The sequence below is a fragment of the Panicum virgatum genome, chromosome 5K (genome assembly GCF_016808335.1).
Source record: "Panicum virgatum strain AP13 chromosome 5K, P.virgatum_v5, whole genome shotgun sequence".
In the NCBI taxonomy this organism is placed as follows: domain Eukaryota; kingdom Viridiplantae; phylum Streptophyta; class Magnoliopsida; order Poales; family Poaceae; genus Panicum; species Panicum virgatum.
Window position 1 is genome coordinate 17579024 of NC_053140.1, and position 22634 is coordinate 17601657.

Genomic DNA, 22634 nt, shown 5'->3' on the forward strand with positions numbered 1-22634 from the left:
AAATTCCTTGCATGGTCTCTGTTTTATTTTCTATCCCCTGTATAGCCTTTCCGTCATTTCCCGTTAGATAATTCCGTCAGCATGACGGAGCCCAAGCCGGCCGGCCGATACCTCCGCTTCGCTGCCAATACGCCACCAGGAAAGTCGCCGCCGCAGACGCAGGGGAAGCCGGCCGCGCCGAGGAAAGCCTTCTCCGAGCACCGCGGCCGCAGAATCGCATGCATTCCTGGCTCCAGTGCTTCGCTAGCAGCTCTCCTCCTCCTGTCTAATCTGAGCTCCAGAACAGCGTGTCTGCTCCTCATCGATCTATGTTCCTCTTTGCACTGCTTCCAAATCCAAGCAGCTAGCCAAGCACAGGCACCAGAGAGAACCGGACCAGGCCGCTAGTCGCGTGCCGACCGTACGGATGGCAGCAGGGAGATGGATCCTCTGAAGCGTCACGGCGGGCGCGGGTGCTGGGCCACCGTCGCGCGAAGCCTCCGCGGGGCGTGCTTCCGGTCGGTGGCTACGGCGGTGGGGGCGGACGGCGACACCGGCGTGGCCAAGACCAGCCACTAGCGTCGCGCCGGCAATGGCGGCGGCAGTGTGGGCGCTCCTGCTGTTTGCGGCGGGCGGTGCAGCAGCTGCTCCACCCGGCCGCGCGCGTGCTCGCCAACACGAAAGGTGCGCGCGCCCTCGCTCTATCCGGCTCGCTTGCTTCGCCTCCGAGTTGCTCCGGATTTGGCGAGGGGAGCTCCGGCGCGGCGTGACCGTCGCACAGGTGGCGCTGCTGAGGAGGCAGGCGCGGAGGGCGAGTGTGTGCGCGGCGAGGAAGAACAGAAGGTCGAGGGCGGCGAGAAGCGCGTGCTATGGGCACGGGGATAGGAAGAGGATGGCAAGGCGGCCGCGGCGCCGAGCACGGCGAGGAGCAGGGCAGCCAACGGGCCTGCATCGCGGGGGCGGGGACTTGGAGTGGACGGCCGTCGGGCTCCGTGCGATGTTGACGGAATTTTCCAACGGCAGGTGATGGCCAGCCAAATACAAGATAGAAAATAAAATGGAGGCTACATAAGAAACTTTTATTTTTGTAGGGTCATACAAGATAGTGCTATTTTTTTTAGGGCCATGCAAAGAATTTTCTCTTTGTAGATTTAGTTGTTCTATGATGTTGATTTATTTATTCGCGATCATTTTTATTATTTATCATATACAGTTAAATGTTCACAGAAGGACCACATCCTTTGGAGCTTCACTTGCTAGTCTTCTGGTCATCTTAAGGTACCATCCACATGCGTGCGTGTGTGTAACATCCCTAACATAAGTATTTGCTTTTATTGTACTGTACTGCAGCACCTGTCCATGCCATTCTCAAATTTCATGCCAAACACTGATCAGCCAACCGTGCTGTTCTATGGTGAGGGCCAAGGGGGATGCAGCCTTCACAGCCCTGCTGAAGAAGAGACAGGAGGATGGAGTGGCATACACAGTGGCGGAACTGGAAAGAAATTTATAAGGGGGCTGGTACCGAACAAACTCCGATAATAATTGAACTGAGATTAAAGAGTACTTAAACAAAAAATATAATGGGGGGGGGGGGGGGGGGGGCATGCCCCCTGCCAGCCCCCCTCAACTCCGCCACTGACTTTGCATAATAGAAATCTAAACCCTAGAATAACTAAGTATGGAGTGGCGTCGAACCTTAGTACTATCGTAGTAATTAGGCCTGTTTTTGGGGGCGAGGGCTCCCAAATTCGAAGGCCCTCCAAAATATTAGGTATACATTAAGTATAATTATGTAGAGGATTTAATTTAATTGATTGTTGGCCTAATTTGTAACAAAATGTGGCCCAAATTGCTCCTGAAAGATGAATCATCGTAAGCGCATTGCTTGCCTCTTCCTTTCGCATGACACATTGCGCTTGTCGACTGCTTTCGTTTGGTATTCGTGATCCTGCACTAGACCTGGGCATCCTCCGGGCCGGGTCGGGTTCGGGTCGGGCCAAAAAAAGCCCGGTGTTTTTTCTAGCGGCCCGTGCCCGACCCGACTCGGTGGCCGGGCCGTAAAATTGAGCCCGCACCCGACCTGACAGCCAGTCGGGTCGGGTCGGGTCGGGTTCGGGTCGGGTCGGGCCGGGCCTATGTAAAATGTCGGGTTCCTTCGGGTTTTTCGGGTTTCGGGTCAAAATTTTTAGCCCGTGCCCGGCCCGTCAGTCATACCGGGTCAAAAATTTTGACTCGAGCCCGCCCATCAAACTCTTCGGGTCGGGTTGGGTCGGGCTATTTTCGGGCGGGTTGGGTCGGGTCCGTCGGGTCGGGTAGCCCATGCCCAGGTCTATCCTGCACTAAGGTCTCATTTGGTTTTTTAAGTAGCTGTCACATTGAATATTCGGATATCAATTCAAATGTTCGGATACCAACTTAATATAAGACTAATTGCATAAGTTGCAATCAGGGCTCTAGACTAGTCTATTAAGTATAATTAATGCACGATTAGCAGATAGTTACTATAGCAATTAGTTGTCAAATTATAGACTGATTAGGCTTAATAGATTCATCTCGTGATTAAATCACGAATTATAAAATTAGTTTTATAATAAGTCTATGTTTAATAATTTTCATTGATGTTTAAACCTACGATGTGACAGGACTTATACTTAAACTGAAAAAAGCAAACGAGGTCTAAGCCACTGGGACCGGCCCATTGTTTTGCACAGGGCCTCCGAATTTGTCAGTACAGCCCTGGTAGTAATCTAGACTAGGCATACTGAAGTCATTTGGCTTTCTGTGGGATGGATCAGTCTTTAAATATGAAGTCATCAGTATGGTAGATCAGTCTTTAAGTATGAAGAAGTTGTAGTGGAAGGTGATGTCTGAAAACCATGATGGAAGAGAAGTTGTAGATTAGGCTACTGTAATGATGCTTTGGTGACGTGGAAGTGAAGTGAGTAAAAATTCAAAACTAAGATTAGTCTTTTCTATTTTGAACTAGGTTCGTGCCCGTGTGTTGCAACGGGCAAAAAAAATTTATAAACAAATATATCAGCGACCGAGATAACTATATAAATGCTTCAGTATACTTGATACGCACGGGCACTCTGTATACATACCAATACATAACATATAGTTCCAAATAAATCCATAGATATGTCATTGTCACTGAAGCACACTCTTATACAAACAAAACTATAGTGAATTCTATTTTATATCCCATCCATTGATGTTGCTAAGAAAATTTTTTACTTCAGCAGGAAGCAGTTTTCGATAAGAATTCAAGTCCGATGACAACAGATCGATGATGAAATTATGCCGCATCTTAACGTGATCCTGCGAACAATTCAGACACATAAGTAAATATCCTATATGTGGCCGATAGCAACAATTATTGAAGATCACAAGAAATCATTTTCACAAAGCAGTATATACTCACCTTACAAATCTCCACACTCCGGGAACTTTTCTACCAAATGTGAACTTCTAAGATAACACTCAGCAATCCATTTCTATCATGAACTATGACAAAATTTGTAGAATATTGAGAACACATTAGCCATTATGAGTACAATTAACAGACCTTTCAATATTAAGCGACGATAGAAATAACCATAGTACCATATTGCAATATGTGTGCACAATAATCCGATGACCATATCCATGGTCACGTAAGCAAAGTAACTACACAACTCTGCAGTGATGAAACAAAGAAAAGTGTTAGATGCATAAAGATTTAACTTGGAAAACAACAACATTAGTTATATGCAACGATTAGTACAATATAATACATCTTTACTATGCCGTTAGGACCTCTTTGTATACAATATTCTTAGTAAATGTATACACTGTGATCTTTTTCTTTTCTTTCTTGTTATTGATAGTCTCCTTACCCTTCTTTTTACCATTTTTCTTCTCCTTTTTAGCTTCTTCCTCCAGCTCAGTGGCATTAGGTGGAAGTGCTAGAATCTTGATGTTTGTTCTTGCAGTTGCCCTTGACATTGCAACATACAATTGTCCATGCGAGAACACTGGGTCAAGGAGGTAAACACCGACGTTAGGAATAGTCTGACCTTGTGACTTGTTGACCGTCATGGCAAAACTGAGCTGGTTAGGAAACTGTTTTCTTTTGAATTGAAACGGGAACATCTCATCGTCAGAGGGGCATAAGGGTATCCGAGGGAGGAAAACTCATTTTCCAGCATGTTGGCCCAACACGATTTCAGCATCGATAGTATTTCTTTGGAAACCACGGACAACCAACCTCGTACCATTACATAAACCATTTGCAGGATCAATGTTCCAAAGCAATATTATTGGACAACCAACCTTTAGCTTTAACACATGTGTAGGCAATCCATTGGGTGTAAGGGTGTTAAGAAACTCCGATGGATAATAGTTGTGTGGATCATCTACAGCAGAATCAAAACTATGATACTCCACCTCCCCACCTTGGAAAGATCCAATCATCTTCATATTAATTCTATCAACCGAATCATTGCGTGTGGACAAAATAGCTCTAGAAGTGATGTAGTCCTTGTCTGCCATGCTCTCATTAAGGTTAGGGAAGATGCACTGAATTAATCTATCAAGATCATTGCCATCTCCAGTATATGGCACGCAAATTTTGTCTGGGAGACGGACTTCACCATCAGCATTGGCCTCTATTCCGTTGCCAATGCGCAAAAGATATTCAGCAAACCATGGGTCACTGTGCGCTCTCATGTTGCGCACAAGCTTTAGGTGACGCATGTAATCCCATAGGTATGACCTGCGTAATGAAGCCTCAACTATTTGAGCCTTCGACCCCTTCCTGACAACCGGTAGGACCTGCCTAAAATCTCCCCCAAACACAACAGTCTTCCCACCAAAAGGCAAATCGGGCCTATCCATTATATCATGCATGCTATTGTCCAACACCTCCACTGCTTATTTCTTGATCATAGAAACCGCATCCCAAACAATAAAAGAAGCATTGTGTAGCAGAGTCGCTGTACCACTTTGTTTAGTAAAACTACAATATCCGCCACTATCAATGGTAAGTGGAATCTTGAAACGTGAATGTGCTGTTCTCCCACCGGGCATTATGGATGCAGCAACCCCAGACGTAGCTGTCGCAACATCAATTTTGTTCTGACTGCGGACTTTGGCAAGCAAAGCCCTATACAAGAATGTTTTCCCGGTGCCACCAGGGCCATCCACAAAAAACAAACCGCCGTCATTGGAATCAATAGATGACAAGATCTCATCGTAAGCAACCCTCTGCTCATTGTTAAGGGACTCTGATAAGGCCACGTCATCCTCAGTGCTCTCTATATTTGATTCCTCGAATATCTCTCGTGGAACACCACAAGCGTCATCGTAAGTGTTATCAATCTCAGGGAGTGGGAATGATTTTATATCCTTCCCCATTGATTGCAGCATGTTTCTAATATCAATTATGACCATCTGCTCAACAATAGCATCTGATGGATTGTTGCGACGATAATCCTCAAACATTGCATCCAAGTGTTTTTGCCAGAGTGCGAATACATCACTCGGTTCACAAAATACCAATATTGTTGCAAAAAGCCTTCGTAGTGATGATGGCATCTGATACAAGGCAGCTTCAGAAAGACAATCATCAAGTGAGCTGTCCTCCTCAATCAACCCTCTTTTCTCGGTAGCTTCACGGAAAGAAGGTTGTATCACGCCATCAACGGTTCTCAAATCTTCATATGAAGTTGCTCCAGCCACATGATTTAGGAGAATCCGGAGATAGTAGCGTTCACCTTTAGCTGGATGAGCTGATACGATCCTCCCAACTCGCCAAAATTTACCATCAGACTGCCATGTGAAAAATTCCGGAAAATCACGATACAATATGTTGCGAGCAAACTCATGCAACCCATTTGCTTTAAAGTATGCAGTCAACATTGATTCATCGGCACCTGATTTATTAACAACGTGCTCAATCTTTTAACGATTGTGAAATGACACCATGTGCATGTCGGGAAGATGGAGCTGGAATTGTTGTACAGGGGGATGATTCTTGCTAAGGTCAAAACCATATATCCTCCACAACGCCTCTAGTGGGGTCACCCATCGAGCGTCTCTGTATGCTTTGATCTCGTCTACGTTCCCTTCTTTATCCGCCTGACCAGACTCCCTAACAGCTATTGAAGCCCAATCATGACCTTTGTATACATACTTGAATAAATACTTTACCAATTTAATGCTGCTACAGGCCTCAACATTTATGTGACAATTGAACGCATGCAGTAGGTACGGGTTATAAGGGACAACCCATCGATTATCAAGCTCATAACCTCGAACCTTCTCTTTACACCCGTTGTCACGGCGACGATATATAGGGTAAGAATCTTTACCCTGTGAGGTGGACTCCGCGAAGGGACGCGGATAATGATTTTTGCATGAAGAACGACCCTTAGTACACGGGCAATTTGGATTTAGCACACCGCACAGCCCATGCATCATATGCTTAGTCACCATCATATACAGCTCTGGATATTTCTTCTTGTTTGGCAACTCAACACATATAAGTCGGTCATACTGCTCCGGACACGTGAGCTTCCATTTCCTTTTCATTATGAGCAAGAAGTGAGCATGTGGTAGACCCCTCTTTTGAAACTCCACAACATACACGTACGCTTGAACCTTTCCAAGTATATCATTCTTCAACAACTTTATTTTCATAGCCTCCAGCTTCGCCCTAAACACACGGGATACAAGATCTGGTCGATCTTGTGCTGACTGGCCTGGATCAGTTCATTCCTGATCTCATCCCAATTAGGATTGCAGGTCATTGTTAGGAAGATATCCGGTTTGCCGTACTTGCGTACCAGGGCCATTGCATCCTTATACTGGCGCCTCATATCACGGGGACCTCCGATGAATGTTGTAGAAAGAACAGTACGTCTTCCAACAGCATCGGCTTGGCCCTCACCAGCATTCAAACTATCGACAAGACCCTAGTACAGGTCGGCCCTGAGACTATCCTGATTATTTCTAATGTAATCTAATCGAGAGCTTTCAATCTTAACATATATATATCAACAGCAAATTGTTGAAAAAGCCGCTTGCCAAAAAATATTGGGCTAAAAATACCAGGATGCATTTGAAATTTGTAGCAGTAGTAGTCACGCACTGAGACACATAAATTTCCAGCACTCCCTGCACGAATGGAGAATGTAGTTGTTATTTTAATTATTAAATCACAGAGAAAAGTTATTAAAATAAACAATAAATATATGTGTCTGACAATGTACCTAGATCCTCGCCGCCTGCACGTGCCTTCTGGACTTCACGAGCAGCATTTACTTGCTCCACTGTGACTCCCACCTTTGGGGTGCAATTGTGCCACCCAAGCTCACCCCTAGGGAAGAATAGTGGGTATGACAGAGCATCATAACAACCATGGTATGATCGAATACCATGAATAGATCTATCCTTCCCTTGGAGTACAACACTATGCTCGAACTGCCCATGACGCTCGCTACCCTCTATCCAAACTGCAGCAACCTCTGATTTGATAGGTACATTGTAGGTTCGCTGGTCCAACCTTTGGTCAAGATTCAATTCCACATGATAATTCTCTAGATTATCAACTGCACCCATAGTCCTAAAATGCTCAGAGTATGGGTTGCCCCGCATGATCGCAACCAACCTATCGATGACTTCCTTGTATTTCCTTAGGCATTCCTCTCGACATCTTCGATAACGAAGCTCGAGCGAAGGGTCATCATCATGGAAATACAACTCAAGATGTCTTGGTTTAGCACCATCCTCTTTACCAAATGAACGTACATTGTGGTAAATTTGACTGTGGGCACGGAACGTATACACACCTCCATTACGCATGTTCGTAGTCATGCGATCAAGGTGACAATATAGCGAAGTAAATGAGAAATTGTCATTGAAGAATCTGATGTTAGAACGGAAGTGTCTTGCATCAGCATCTGAAGCCGTCCACAACCTCATAAGTTCAGGCGGTGTATCGGGTGTGGATAAAATGTATCTTCCCACTGCGACAACAAAAACCTGGAGTTTCGTAGTCAAACTTCTTAGCATTGCAGTGCTCGCAATTCTCCACCGCCTCTAACTTATGTGTTTCAGATGGCACATTAGCATAGACCTTGTCATAAGGATCCAACGCATCTGGCACACCATTATCTTCATCGTCAAGGTTGATTTCCACATCAACTTCATCTTCTTCTTCTATATTCAATAAAATAGATAATAACATATTATTAAATGATCAAATATTATTTTTAATAAACATTTTTTAATAAAGCTACCTTGTCCCGCGAATAGATAACCCTCGTCCTCCTCAAATACAACATCATCATCACCATCTGCGTATTGGAGTGATTTATGTGACATGTTGGTAAGTAGAAAGAGGTTTAGCTAAATAGTTTGTCGAGTTTCAAAAAAATATAGCTTTAGATAAATTACCATCCTCAACTATTGATGCACCAACAACGGATTCTTGTGTCTGTGGATTTGCGTGGTGCGCTCGTTTTGGGTAGTTTGCTCCTATATTTCAATGTTGATTTAGCAATCAAATAGAAATAGTGTTAAAAATGAATCAGGGTAAAAAAGAGGCATTCACCAGTGTTAATGATGGTAGATTGTGTTGGAGCATCTGCCACATCGGGGATCTCATCTACCACATCGGGGATCTCATTGGGGGGACCCAAGTATTTTCTTCCAATTATGGCTTCAAATAAGAGATTGCGATGGGCTAAATGGTTTTGTCTCTCCCCCGGAGGAACACGCTGTCATCGAGGTTGGTGTGCAGATGGCAGTTCATTGGTTTTTTCAATATCTTTGCTATCTAAACCTTGATCTGATGGGACCGGAACGAAGAGCGGCGGTCTATTTAACTCAATTTCAAAATCTTCAGCGGTTAATTTGGATTGACCTTGGGTGGGGAATATGATTTGAGGTGTAAACTGCGGATTTTCCATGGCGATGGATTCTGGGTGTAGATTGTTTTCCCAGAAATCTTTTAATCTTCTCTTGTAAGCTCGATTACGATCTGCACCAGCCTTCTTTTTAGGCTTAGTCTTTTCACTTGATATCTGGCTTGCTTCCTTCTTTGCATGATATGCTTCCCGGTCTGTGTCTTTTTGGTTTCCCATCTATCTACGTCACACGGCTTCGATGATTCTTTTTTCTCACGATATAACTCACGACGACGTTTATTTATACGGTCCCGTTGTTCATTAGTCAACGGTTTTGTCTTACAGGTTTTGACACTCGCACTTGAGATATCTGCACAAGCAGTCAAGTGTTGATAGCCAAGAACTGAAAATTAAAAATTACAATCGAATCAATAAATTTGTGCAGTTGTCATCTAAACTTATATTTATAATTTAGCATTACAGTTAAAAGTACAACAATGACATTGTTAAAATGTCCCAAATAAGCCAATATATTAGACAGTAACTACTACATGAATGAACATCATAAAGACCAAACATTTGGTACAAACTAAGGAATTGATGAGACATCAATATTAGATATTCACTATATTGATGAAAGAATGTACATGAAAATCATACAGACGAAACAATTGGTACAAACTAAGGAATTGCCGAGGCCTCAATATTTAGGTAGGGTATCACATACCTGGTAGGACCTCCGTGCATACGTTAGACGGATGAGGAGTCACCGTGTTTGCAGGGGATCCATCTTATCAAGTATAGTCCTTAGTGTAAAGCTCATTCGCATAAAACATAGATTGAAGGCGAAAGACACTCTTACCTGCAGTATGCTCGGTGAAAGTAAGACTGCAGGATGTGGGTGTACCATACTGTTTAGCTCCATTGGACACGTCTACTTTGAAAGGAGCATGAATATAATTAGATGCTCCCACACACACACACACACACACACACACACACACACACACACACACACACACACACACACACACACACACACACACACACACACACACACCATGTTAAAAGAAATTTTGAGTGGGACAGCCAAACACCTGCGTGATGCTCGATGACTTTAGGCGTGCAAACGATTGATGCAACAAGGTGTTCGGCTGCTGTAGAAACAGAAAATTTTTACAACCATAAAAAAGTTGGCTTAAATAATAATCTTTTTAAACAGATAACACAAATGTACTTAAAATAAGATAGGTACTCATACTGGTGGGATCTTCGATGGTTGTCGGAATACTGATGACGGGTTCTACATGGTGCTCAGCTGTGACAACATCAAAGATAAACATACTTTTGAATGGGAAAACAGCATGGGGCCACTTTGTTTATGCAGAAAACACTATTTGAATTGAACACACACCTGTAAAATTCAATTTGATTTGAGTTGCATCTTTCTTCATCCGATAAGCTTCGCGCCGCTTCTTGTTTCTTTCAATTCTTTTATCATCAGATTTCAAGATAGTCAGGATCCTATCACCTAAAGATATTGAAACCGTGTCACGTGGCTTGAAATATACTGCATAAAAAAGATTGACACGTCCACTCCAACAGGTGCAAACCTGGTTCGTTTTCTTTGTTGTTTGGATAACACTTCTTCCTCTTATATGACTCACGCCGCTTCCTGTTCTTTTCCTCTTTTTGCTCATCTGTCATTGCGGCAGAACGGACTCTCTCCCGTTCTCTTCTAAAAACGTGCGCATCATCAACATTGCCAAGGCCTGTAGAAACAATAAAGACTATCAACGTTCAAGCACCCCAACGTTTGGCACTAAAAGAAAACAAGTAGTACCTTTGGAATTGTTGGAAGAACCCATCAAAGGCGTCGACGTAGGCTCCTTGAACGGCGGTGGCGATGTGACCGATGCAACGCCGGCAATGTTGGCCGTGCAGCGCACGTCACCGTGGAAAGAAATTAGGCTTCTAAAACCAGCTATCAGAAAAAAAATAACATGCACTCAATATGACTTTCTTTGTGTATCTGTCTTAGAAGATGTAAATCATGCATAAACACCTCTTAGTCCAATGTGTCTGGTGTCCAATAAATGGGTTTGAAACAATAATAATTAAACTAAAGCAAATGCAGGCTGTAAATAATCCTGAGCATGCCGTCCAATTCAATACTCTTTTCCCAATAAACATGCATCTCCTGATGAATAATTCGTCAATTGCGGATACAAATTCCAGAGCATACAAACTATCATGGTGAACCGATTTGCAAACTAAAAATACTCTATTTGCATAGCAGTGATGGACAACAGGTTTACCTTGGAGTGATCTGACGTGCAGAAACCACCAGCATCAAACCTGAGCTGATCAAAGGAGCACTTTGGATTCCTGCAAGCCTGAAACATCGTCACCTCATTCAGTGAACATGGTAATCTGTAATCTTCATATACCACTACACAAATCAACTCAAATAGTAGAGTTAGATTCTTCCAGCATGCACCATCAGAAATATACAGGTTAGCATCACAGCTCATGGATAGGGATCACAGCAGCATTCTGAAATCAGTTTAAATTCTCTTGACATTCTTGTTGGCTACTAACTGATTGGAACAAAGAAGCCGGAAAAGATCAAAGTACTTTAAACCTGGCTCAAGTACAGAACTCAGGTAACAGTTCGAACAGATCAATTTTGCAACAGATCATGGCACCATCAGAAACTTCTCAGAGAGCAAAACACGCATGTAGGTTAGAGCATCCCACATGCAAGTGTGTAGTTGTCCCAAGATAACAGCTTCAATTCGTCTGTTCTGGTAACCCTTATTTATGGTGGACAGTCTGTTTGGTTTTTCCAAGGGTCCTATTTGAGTGCATGAATAAAATAAAAAAGGAGCATCAGATCAGGAGGCACGCAGTACAGCTAAGTTCTAAATAAAGTGGATCGCACATGTCTGACTGAATATTGTGGCCTGACATTGTTGAAAACATCCTAGTTCTCAGTTCTCACTCATGCATGGTGCAGCTTTCTTCCGATGAGAGCAGGAAAGCTTACTACTAAAATAGGGAGCTGGTGTAGCTCAGATCAGATCAGATCAGATCAGGAGTAGGAAACAAAATTCACGGGAAGAAAATCACCTGTGGAAGATGCAGAAGGCAGAACAAAATAGGGCATGGGCAGGTCTTGATCCTCAGGGTGTCAGCGATCCTTTCTCCTCCCTCTGCCGCGGCGTCTGGGGCGAAGACGGCGAGGGCGACGACGGGGAGCCTGTAGCCAGCCTCGGGTTTGGGGAGAGAGGTGCAGTTGCCCAGCGCGAAGCCGTCGAGCAGGCGGGGGCGATGACGGACGGCGTGTCCTCGGCGGAGCCGCGAGCAGGCGGCGGGCGACGGCGGTGCGACGGGATGACGGTGGCTAGTAGCCGGCGACGATCACGACGGGGCAACCGTGTGACGGGGCGCTGGCTTTGATGGCCGTAGATCGCCTGGGTGCAGCGCCCGGAACGGTGGCCGAGACGGAGCGACGGCGACGGGCCGACGGCGGCCTCACGAGGGGGAGGGGGAGGAACGCCAGGGACGATGGCGGCGGAATGGGTTTTGGATTTAGGGTTGAGCGCACCACGGAAGCGGGGACGGATTCGAAGGGACCGAGATTATCGCTTTTTTCAAACCAATTGACGGAGCGGCGGGCGATCAGGGATTCAAACGAACGGTCTTTGTTCATCGGAAGACGGACGTGTATCGAAGGGGGGCGACGGGATCGCACGAGAGGTAAGACGACGGAAAAAAGTGTCACTCTTAGCCTCTTTTTAGTATATGGAGTATATATATATATATATATATATATATATATATATATATATATATATAGGGATAGTGATAGGGATAGGGATATGGGTTGCTCGGGACTCGAACCCGGAACTAGTCGGACGGAGTAGATAATTATTCCTTGTCCCCTCGCTACAGTGTTCAGGGGCGAAGAGGGCGACTTTGAGGCCAAGTCGTTTGCCGGCAGGGATTCCGCCGGTCTTCTCCCTCTCTAATGGCCAGTCGGCCGGTTGGCGAGCGGAAAAGCTATGTATTACCTGCGCTACAACTTCCTCATCCATCGCCTGAAGGAACTTATTCGAGAGATTTAGCCAGCCCAAATCAGCCAATCAATGGATTTAGTCAGCCACGCGCGGAGAGAATTTAGCTTATCAGCGTGGGTTGTTGTTTCTTTTATTCTTATCTCTTCTTTTTCTTGCCTGTAGCTCATCGACGATTGAGTTTTTCTGGTCTGTTTTTTCTTACATGTAGCTCCTGATTGTAGGTTAGCGAGTTTTTTTTTTCTTTCTAGTTTTTCTCATTTTGTTCTTTACTGCTTTTCTATTTAATTTCTTACTGGCCTTTAACTTTCCTTTTATTTCTCCTTTAGTGAGTGATTTAGTGTAGTTTTTTCTTTCTAATTTCTCTGTGTTCTTTTTCTTTGCTTCTGGTTTTCTATTATTTCCTTTCGGATTCCAGATCCGTTTAATTCTCGCTTCCATGAGAAGTCGAATATAAACCTACTCGATGCTACTCAGGTGCTCTATAACCACTAGATTGAAGACTATTTCGATTTTTTCGTCCTAATTCTCTACGTACACATTTATTATTTTCATTTACTCCTTTCTTTCCATTTTGTTTTCCCTTTTGAACCTTAGGTAGATATCCTTAATTTATCTTTTCTCAACAACATTCCTCTTTCTTGTATATAATTAGGTGATTTTCTATATTGGCCTATTGGGACAATTCATTTGCATTGAATAATAATTCATACTTCATGTATATATTTATTTTATATACTATCTGTTTAGCATGTGTATATATACTTGTAATAATATTTTTTGCAATGTAATTAGTTTTTATATAAATTTATTTTTCTGCGTGTAAATAATTTGTTCATAATGCTAAATTATTTGTTCTCTTTGTAGACCAAATTATTCTGTGATGTTGGCCCATTTGTTCGCGATATTCATTTCTATTATTTAGTCTATTCAATTAAATGTTCAGATGTTTAATGTTTTGTTTGTTGTACATTATTATTTGTTCATTGTGTTAATTTATTTGTTCGTAACAATATTTATTTGTGGGTGTTGTTAAAATATTTGTTTCCAGTAGCTGAATCTAATTATTTAATATTTAAAAATATTTTTTAAATATCATGCAAATATAGACGAGTGTGGTCTTATTTTGAAGATCTTGTCTAAAAAAGATAATGGTGCAATTCAAATTTAACCCAGATGCTCAGTTTAATAGTTATAATTTTTTTAGTCCAGATCTGCATACATATAGGTGATGTCAGCATAGTTTGTCAACTTATGCATGCATAAGTTGGTCAGTGATTTTCAGCATGACAATCTAGCTTGCAGACCTCTCTGGAATGATAGATTTATTTGGGTCTCGTTTAGTTGCGGGTGTAAAGTTTTTGAAATGAAATCTTTTCACATTTGAAGTATTAAATATAGACTAATCACAAAATTAATTACAGAACTCGTCTATAAACTACTAGACGAATTTAATGAGCCTAATTAATCCATCAGCGCATGGTACTGTAGTAATTTAGTGTCTAATCATGGCCTAATTAGGCTCATTAGATTTGTCTCGTAATTTACAAGTAAACTATGCAATTAGTTGTTTGTCTAGATTTAATACTCCATGCGCATGTAAGATTCCTGTTTGATGTGATAGATTCGGGATTTGGAATTTTGAATTTTGCAACTAAACAAGGCCTGGTGTGTATGAAAATTTGACACGACCGAATCAGTCGGTCATATGTTAGTGACCGTTAGCCCTGTTCAAATTTGCCTGACCGAACGGATTTTGCCCTAACCGAATGAGTCAGTCAATGCTACGTGCAGTGGCGGACCGTGAAGCAAAATGTAGGGGGGGGGGGCAATTTTAAAAAAAAATCCAAGTGACATATAGCTGACGTCAGAAATGACATTATATATATATATATATAGCTTCGTTTTATGGGCTTCGCTAGCTTCTTTGTTTCAGCGTTGACCCGTTCGTGGGCTACTGGGCTTAAGTTTTATGGGCTGCAGAGATATAGTTTGAAAATTTCTTTTGGGCAAGGGGGGCCGGAGCCCAGTTTCGCCGCCAAAGCGGTCCGCCAGTGGCTACGTGTGTATCATTTGGAGTAATGGCTAGTTCTTTAGAGTGGCTCTATAAATATGTTTGCTACAGATCCAAGGAGTTTCTCTTGGCACCAGAAAACATTCGTACACTCAATTGGTAGTAAAGGGAAACAGAAGCACTATTTGCAAAGTTCTCAATTGAAGATTAAGGACATCGTTAGTGCTTAGAGAGTAGCAAATGTGAGCATATCCATTTCGCAATAAACTGTTCCGTTTATGTCCCTATATTCCTTCAAGTTGAAAATTCTTGTTCCCCAATAAATCAATCTTCTAAAGTTAAAAAATAAACAGATAGGTCCGATGATACTATGTTTTCCTGTCATTGTTGAACTATACATGCTAGGCTCTGTTTGGATGAGAGTAGTACAAGTAGCACAAAAATTTTGACCAATAATTAGGGGTACTAAATAAAGTCAATTTACAAAACTAACTTCACAACTCTGCGCTACTTCGCGAGACGAACCTAATGAGGCCTTTGACCGCACGATTAGAGGATGGTTGTTGTAGCATCACTGTAGCCAATCATCGATTAATTATTGTCATTAGATTCGTCGTGAAAAGTTACACCCATCCGTGAAAAGGTTTTGCAAGTAAACTTCGTTTAATACTCTATGCATGTGAAATTCTTTTCTCGGGAATTGTGTGCTATGCTATGATAGGGAGAATCAAACAGGGCCCTAGCTGAAGACCGTTACGAGTTCCCCGCAGTGAGGACCGAGTAGTAGAAGAGGGTGTTCCAGGAGTCCGGGACGCCGGCGACGCACCAGTGGGTGCAGTCCGCGCCGGGGCCGCTGCCCCCGCTGTACTTGGTGGTGTGCCCGTCCTTCCTCAGCTGCGACATGAAGGCGATGTCCAGCAGGTGCACCGGCTTCGACATGCCCGCCAGGACCCTCCTCACGATCGCGTCCTGCGGGTTGGGGGCCTGGCCGCGGTACGCCGCGGCGGCGTCGCTCACCGGCTGCGTCTCCGCCGTGCACGTCGTCCCCGGCGGCGCCCCCCACTCTTGGCCGCTGCACGGTTGCATTGCCACCTTATTAGTCATAGATCATGGCAGGCTTGCAGCCTATCTACAAGTTCTTGCAAATTCTTACTGGAGGTGACTGGGAGAGTATCCCTGGAAGAAGACTTTGGTGGTGGTCTGGAGGAGGTTGGCGTCGACCCATCTAGCCCAGGCTTGGAGCCCCTTGGCGAAGGCCTGGGTCCGGTCGATGTCCTGCAGGACCGTGTCGCCATCCTGGATGTAGTCCCAGCTGCAGCAAAATGAACACACCAAGTGCGAGTTCAGATACTACTTCAGACAAAGAATTGGACCGGCCTGTAACTGCATTGCATTGGTTTCGAAGGGCGATGGAGCTGAGCTCTGACCTCTTGCGAGCCCACCAGCGCCACGAGCCAAAGACGAGCACGTCGGCGTCGAGCCACTTGCGGCCTTCGCCGTCCACCGTGTCGAGCTTGAGGACGGTGCGCCCGGCTCTGTCGCGGACGAGGTCCACCAGGTAATGCGACAAGTAGTACACCAGAGTAACACCGTAGTCCTGTGCACGGGTCATTATTCATTTTTAGTTTGTCACGATTGGATTATTATTGGAATAATCCAACCACTCAAAAGTCAAAACTCATATGCATTATTCATCAGTCGAGCCTTTATACCCATCGTATTCCACTCTTCCACTTCACATATACTACCTCTTTTGACTTGTAGCCATCTCTGACCAAAAAACACACTAGCCTGGCCCCCCAAAAAAAGGTCTTATATGAATGGAAAAATATTAGGTGCAAACCATCTTCTCGCCGAAAACGTGAAAGCTTGTCAAAAAAATATCATAGTTGCAAGTATTCAAAAAATTTCAAACAATACATATCCATAGCGCATCATTAGATGTACTACTCCATCTATTTTTATTTACCGTACATCATTAGTGCGTCAAAATTTCTCCCTCAATTTTTATATTAATTTCAAACAATGCATATCCATAATTTTTTAAAGGGTTTTCATTTCCACCGAGAAGGTGGTTTGCACCTAATTTTTTTTCCTGAATGAATATGGAGAAATTTTGATTGCAAAACTACATACCGCAGTTAAGATTCGCTTCGCAAATATTAACAATTTGATATCTTGCCATTATTCCTATTTTACTATTTGTTACTTTCTTTTCCATTCTCCACCCCAGTGAAAGGTTTAAAATGCCCTTGGCTCCTAACTTATCTGCTCAGCCTAGAAAACGGAAACGAACCAAAAGAAAAATAAAAGAGGCATAATGGTAAGGGATCGAGTCAAGTTGTCAGTACCGTATTAAATGTCAAATTTGCGAAGCCAATCTTAATAATGGTAATTTTGCAAAACCCAACGTTTGTGATGGTAGACGTCTAAATTCCTCATCGAATATGTATACTCCATTAGATTCCCGATAGATGAATGTATCCGTAATTATTTGTAATTACTAATAATCCATACCAACTCTCCTCAAATAGAAATACAAGGGAAGTTGCAACTCCCACTCCCACAATAACTGTTAAACTTTTGGCAAGTGAATTTTCCACATGGCACTCGCGCTGCCATGCGCCATGATCGATGTTAATTGGTGCCAGTTCCCTTGAGCCACCCTGCTCCTCCAAGGATTTGTTTGGCTGGGTGGCTAACTCCTAACCAGCCTTCAATAACCCGCCCAACGCTTATTTGGATGCCGCCCAACGCTTATTTGGATGTCTGCTCAGACCTTTTAGCCAAGCTCCACCAATGCAAAAGGGGTTTATTAACCGGGCTTAGTTAGCATGGGAAAATAGAGCGTACTAGCTAATTAAGCCAGGCCCAGGTTGTGCAGGCGGGGACGTGCGGGTGCATAAAAAAAACTCGACCCGCGAGAGGCAAACCACCCCGGGCATTAATGTAAGAAGACTTCTCACAAAAGCCGAGAAAACCTCTGAACCCCTGCCTCACCCTTACACAGGGGCGCCGTAACTCATACCGTAACCCGTGTGAGAGCAGACTGAAATGAGCCGGGTCCTATTTCTATATGCTTTAACGTATAAACAGGCGAGATGATTTTTTTAACCTCAACCTAAAATTCACTCGAGTCGAACCCAGGACCTGCGCTCATGCAGCATCTGTGCAGGCGGGGCGTAGGGGTCCCCGTTCCCCTCACCTCCCCCATCTCAGTTGCCACCTCGCGTCCCCTCTTCGCTTCTCTCTGGTGTAGCTTTCTTCCTCGCATCACCCACTCCTGCTCATGGCCGCACTGTCCGATGTGCTCGATTCGAGCAAACTTTGGCTCAGATTCGGGTGAGGGAGATCTAGATCTGGTGCTATTCGGTTGATTTGTGCATGTGGGCAGAAGAGCATAACGGCGGGGGCGGGGGCGGGGGCTGCGAGCGAAGCTGCCTAGCCAAGCCCGTCCAGGCAGACCCATCTAAGCAGCAGAAGGGATCCGGCACCGCCGTGGGTGCTCTTGTATTCAATGGTGCCCACCTACCACCTTCCTGCATCGCTTCATCCGGCGCCTTTTAGCTTCAGATCTATTTTTCTTTCTTGCTGTTGAGTTCTTGCTTGCTTGTGACAATTTCCTTGCTTGCTTTTCTTGCTTTCTGTTTAGACATTAAATTCGTTGCACAATAGACAAATACTAATAGGTGTTTTCTTGCTTGCTTGTGACATTAAATTCGTTGCACAATAGGAAGTAACCATGAATAATCATCTTGGTATTTGTGGTTTTCATTGCAATACTTCAGTTATTTGTGAGGAATGGCTAGAAGCTCAAATCGAGCAGTAAGCAATCTGAGATATTGGTGATTTGTCCGACTTGCACATATAATTGTATCTGTGTTCTGGAGGACTGACTGATAAGCCTACAAAAGAATTTAACTTATTTTTCAGATGCTACACAACACATTGCTTTGCTATAGAATTTAATTTAACTGGAGTTGTTGCCTAACTCCGTTTGCTTCTGCTTTTTTTGATCTAATTTCATTTTATAAATGTTTGGTCAGGTCCTGGTCAGCTTCAAACTTGCTCTTGATGGCAGCTACAAACTTTGTTCTCGATGTATTTTTTTCATCAAGCATGAGTACAATTTATACCCACCATTTGTATCGAGCAATAATGCTCTTTGTATGCACCACCGTGGTGAATACTTCACCCCAAGTAATGTACTAGTAATGTAAAATTATTACTACTGCTCTCTTGCACAGACTGAAAAAAAGATACAAGTGACAAGTACCTCATGGGTAAGCCTACCACTACCAGCCATGGTGATTGTATCACCCCTTGCACAACCCCAAATAGGCCATGATTGCATAGCACTATGCAGGCCGATTTATGTGCAGTTATCCAAACAGAGTCTTGCTCAGGCCAGAATCACCCAAACCAGCCAACCAAACAAGACCCGTTGTATTGTGCTACCCTGGCTTCCTAACCAGGCTAGAGATAGCCCAACAACCAAACACCCCCTTAGGCCTCCTCCAGCAGTTACAGAATGCCCTGATGATGTCGCTGGGTGGCACAGTAAAAGCAAAGCCTCGGGTCGCGTGTCTGTGAGGGGAGCGGCTTAATGCTGGGCGAGGAGTGCGTAGCTACTCGCTAGCGATTAGAAAAATAATTTAGCCGGCGATACCGTCGACCGATGGAGGAGGCTTCTCCAGTGGCGGTTCGAATTCTCGAGGAGAGAGATGACCACGTACGCAAAAATGAAGAATCGACTCTTACACCAAAAGAGTTGTGGGCCCTATGTATAAAACAAAAAAATCACAAACTCTTCTCTCTCCTCCATGAGTGGACGGCAGAAGGCTTGACGAGTGGCCCAATCAATTCTTTATTGCTCAGGAGTCGACTCTCAGTTACGATTCGACTCTTCTCTCTCTCCTCTATGAGTCGGCTTCTCCTCCAACGGTGAGAGTTCGCTTTATGCCTGCCACATCGATCCATGATTCAGCCACTGGAGAAGCTCTAATAGAGCTACTCCACCGTTGCCCACTGCCATCCGAAGTGCCGGATTCAAACCAGATCGCCATCGCTGCCTATAGATCCACAATTGCCCTAGCCCGCAAAGACCGCTCCGCCCTAGATCTAACACGACACCCTGCCCCCCGGCCAGCCAATGAAGGTGTGCAGCCACTCTAGACCTGAGTATTTATCGTGCTCGGCGTCCCTTTTTCAATAGGGAAATAAAATAAAATTTCAGGCTGCATCAGGCCATGTTTTGGGCTTGAGTTTCTCTGACCGAAGACTGGCCCTATAAGAACCACGGGCCGGGCTAAATAGCTCAGGTTAAAGTCAAACCATTAGTTTTTCATCCCACCTCAAAACACACACACACACGCTGAGAGAAAGGTGCTCAGAAATTAATTCTACAAGGCTACAACACCGCCGACGACCTGACACAAGCTCACATTGAGAATGCGAAGCACCATGTGCCACGAACATGGATGTCGCCACGCGAGAGTAGACCAGCCTCTTGGGGTGCAGGGTGTAGATTCCAAACTCGCAGCGATAGGTCTTCCAAGCTGACTTTACTATTTGAAAATGCGCGGGAAGCGCGCATCTATTGACGAATAACGATGCGCGCGCGCCCGCTCATCCGAGCATCGCATCAGCATGGAGATTCCTTACCCAAACACCTGTGGAGACGCTCACATTGACACCGCGAACGATGACACTCTCCAACTAACTACGTTGGAGCCACTCACGATCTACTTATGCGAGGTTGGTGGCTAGCGGTGGTAATGGGCTATGACTCTAGTGACCTCTTCACAGACCAACATGACTCTTAAATTTTTTAACTCAAAATTGTATAAGATTAGAGCCTAACCCTTTTAAGGTTTGGCCCTTAGATTTTCTAGGCCAAAATCTAGAGCCCTTTATTACTACCTCTATTGGTGCCTGGTGCCATCGATCTTATAATCTTGTTGAAGGCCATGCTTTTTTTTTTCACGACCGTACCTGAACATATTTTTCATTACGGGGAAAGAAGAGTTGTTGACGAATACATATAAAGCTTATTAGGAGCAGCAAGGCGATGCTTCCTGGGTTGGTTGTTTATGGACCAGGCAATGGGCTACTCCTATATTGCGCCATGGACGACTTGGATCCAACTTAGTCTAACGGACATCAAAGGTAGATTTATTGGAGGTCGTCGAACCACCGGTGGCGGCGGAGGAAACGAAGAGTGATTGGGGTCATGACCAGCAAGGCAAGACCGACATGGTGAGGAGGCACGCCATTTGGCACAGGCAAAAGTGGACAAGAGGTGGTGAGGAGGTGAAGAAGAATATTACTCCCTCAAATTATAGGTCATTTAATTTTTTTAACCTCAAGTTTGACCATTCGTCTTATTCAAAAATTTGTACAAAATATTATTTTTTTTGTTGTTGTTTGCTTTAATTTATCAATAAAATTTTTCATGTTCTTGAGCCTTCGCTTTTGGTTTGTAGCGGGCACGTCAACATCTTGAACTTGTAAAAGGCTAAACACCTTGAATGCTTTATTCCTTGGAATAAAGTGGGGGAAGCTTTTCTCTAAAAAAATTCTTCAAGAATAATTTAAATTTGACTATATGTTTGTATTTTTTTTTACTATGTTCCATATCACTTTGAAATGGAGGACGAAGCATGTTATCTATACGTACAACTAGGAAGAGATAATCTTTTCGGCTATTTTTGGAACCTGCGGTGTTTATTTGCTACCAAGCCCCTCGGTTGGCGGCCGACCCACCCGCCGGACACCGAATCTTGTGCGCGCTCTGCCAAGTGATCACAATTCACAACAACTCATGGAGAAAGGAGAATCACGGCAGGATCGAACGCACGTACCTCGAAACGGACGGTGATGGAGGAGTTCTCCCCGGACGCCCACGACGCGTTGGTCCGGGCGCCGGGCGCGGCGGCGTGGAGCATGCACAGCAGCGACTCGTACTGGTTCGCCACCAGCGAGTCGCCCACGAACGCCGCCGTCTTCCCGCGCCACGCGCTCAGCAACTTCCGCCCGTCGAACCTACGAAGCGAAGCAGTGGAAGGATTCTGAGCTCAAACGCTACGCGCGCGGCGACACATGGGCCATCGTGACGATCAGCTCGGCTGGCCGGAGATGACGACGAGACGAACCTTGGCAGGGAGCATGGCGGGCTGGGCTGCCACCGGTACTTGAGGTACGCCGTGTCGGGGCGGCCATTGAGGCGGCAGTCGAACTCCGTGCGGACGAAGGGGCAGCTCGCCGCGTCGTACAGCGGGTACGACTCGTCCACAACCCAGCTGCCCCTGTACGCGTCGCACGACGACGGGACGGCGGCGGCTTTCTCGGCGGCGGCGGCGGCGGCGGTGCAGGCGCCCAGGAGGACGACCACCAGGACAGTCGCTGAGAGCAGGAGGTGCCGCCGCTCCATCCTCGTGCCAAACAGGAGGAGACAGCGGAGGGAGCCAGGTAGGGGAAGATCTTGGGGGCTTCTTTATAGTGCTAGCCATGTGGTACTGGCGTGGTGTAGAGCCAAGCTTTGACGAGGCAGCTAATTAACCAGGACTCCAGGAGAAGACGATGCAGAGATTTGAACTCGATCGGGTGCATGGCCAAGTTTCTACCATTTGTAACTTACTGTACATGATTTAGCTATGTCTGTTTGCT

General features: G+C 44.7%; 2 protein-coding genes and 1 long non-coding RNA gene across 9 annotated transcripts; 1 reads left to right on the forward strand and 2 right to left on the reverse strand.

The window, feature by feature from the left end:
- Window positions 1-3446: 3446 nt before the first annotated feature.
- On the reverse strand, window positions 3447-10399 carry LOC120706732. 7 transcript variants are annotated; one of them, XM_039991447.1, is made up of 6 exons: window positions 10288-10399; window positions 10135-10191; window positions 9971-10030; window positions 9736-9810; window positions 9601-9663; window positions 3447-3998 (listed from the first exon to the last, which is right to left on the reverse strand). In XM_039991447.1, the coding sequence occupies exons 1-6, from the start codon at window positions 10325-10327 to the stop codon at window positions 3766-3768; spliced, it is 528 nt and encodes a 175-aa protein (XP_039847381.1). In that variant the 5' UTR covers window positions 10328-10399; the 3' UTR covers window positions 3447-3765. The 7 variants fall into 7 exon arrangements, with proteins under 7 accessions (XP_039847381.1, XP_039847376.1, XP_039847377.1 ...); XM_039991442.1 differs by lacking the exon at window positions 3447-3998 and adding an exon at window positions 8611-9276 and having other exon boundaries at window positions 9971-10027; XM_039991443.1 differs by lacking the exon at window positions 3447-3998 and adding an exon at window positions 8612-9276 and having other exon boundaries at window positions 9736-9807; window positions 9971-10027.
- Window positions 10400-15544: 5145 nt separating this feature from the next.
- On the reverse strand, window positions 15545-22447 carry LOC120706733 (protein trichome birefringence-like 38). Its single transcript, XM_039991448.1, has 5 exons — window positions 22121-22447; window positions 21830-22010; window positions 16388-16563; window positions 16120-16278; window positions 15545-16038 (listed from the first exon to the last, which is right to left on the reverse strand). The coding sequence occupies exons 1-5, from the start codon at window positions 22396-22398 to the stop codon at window positions 15720-15722; spliced, it is 1113 nt and encodes a 370-aa protein (XP_039847382.1). The 5' UTR covers window positions 22399-22447; the 3' UTR covers window positions 15545-15719.
- Window positions 18096-19241, forward strand: LOC120706734. The gene is made up of 2 exons (XR_005688410.1): window positions 18096-18486; window positions 19013-19241. It is a non-coding gene; the product is annotated as an uncharacterized LOC120706734 (long non-coding RNA).
- Window positions 22448-22634: the final 187 nt, after the last annotated feature.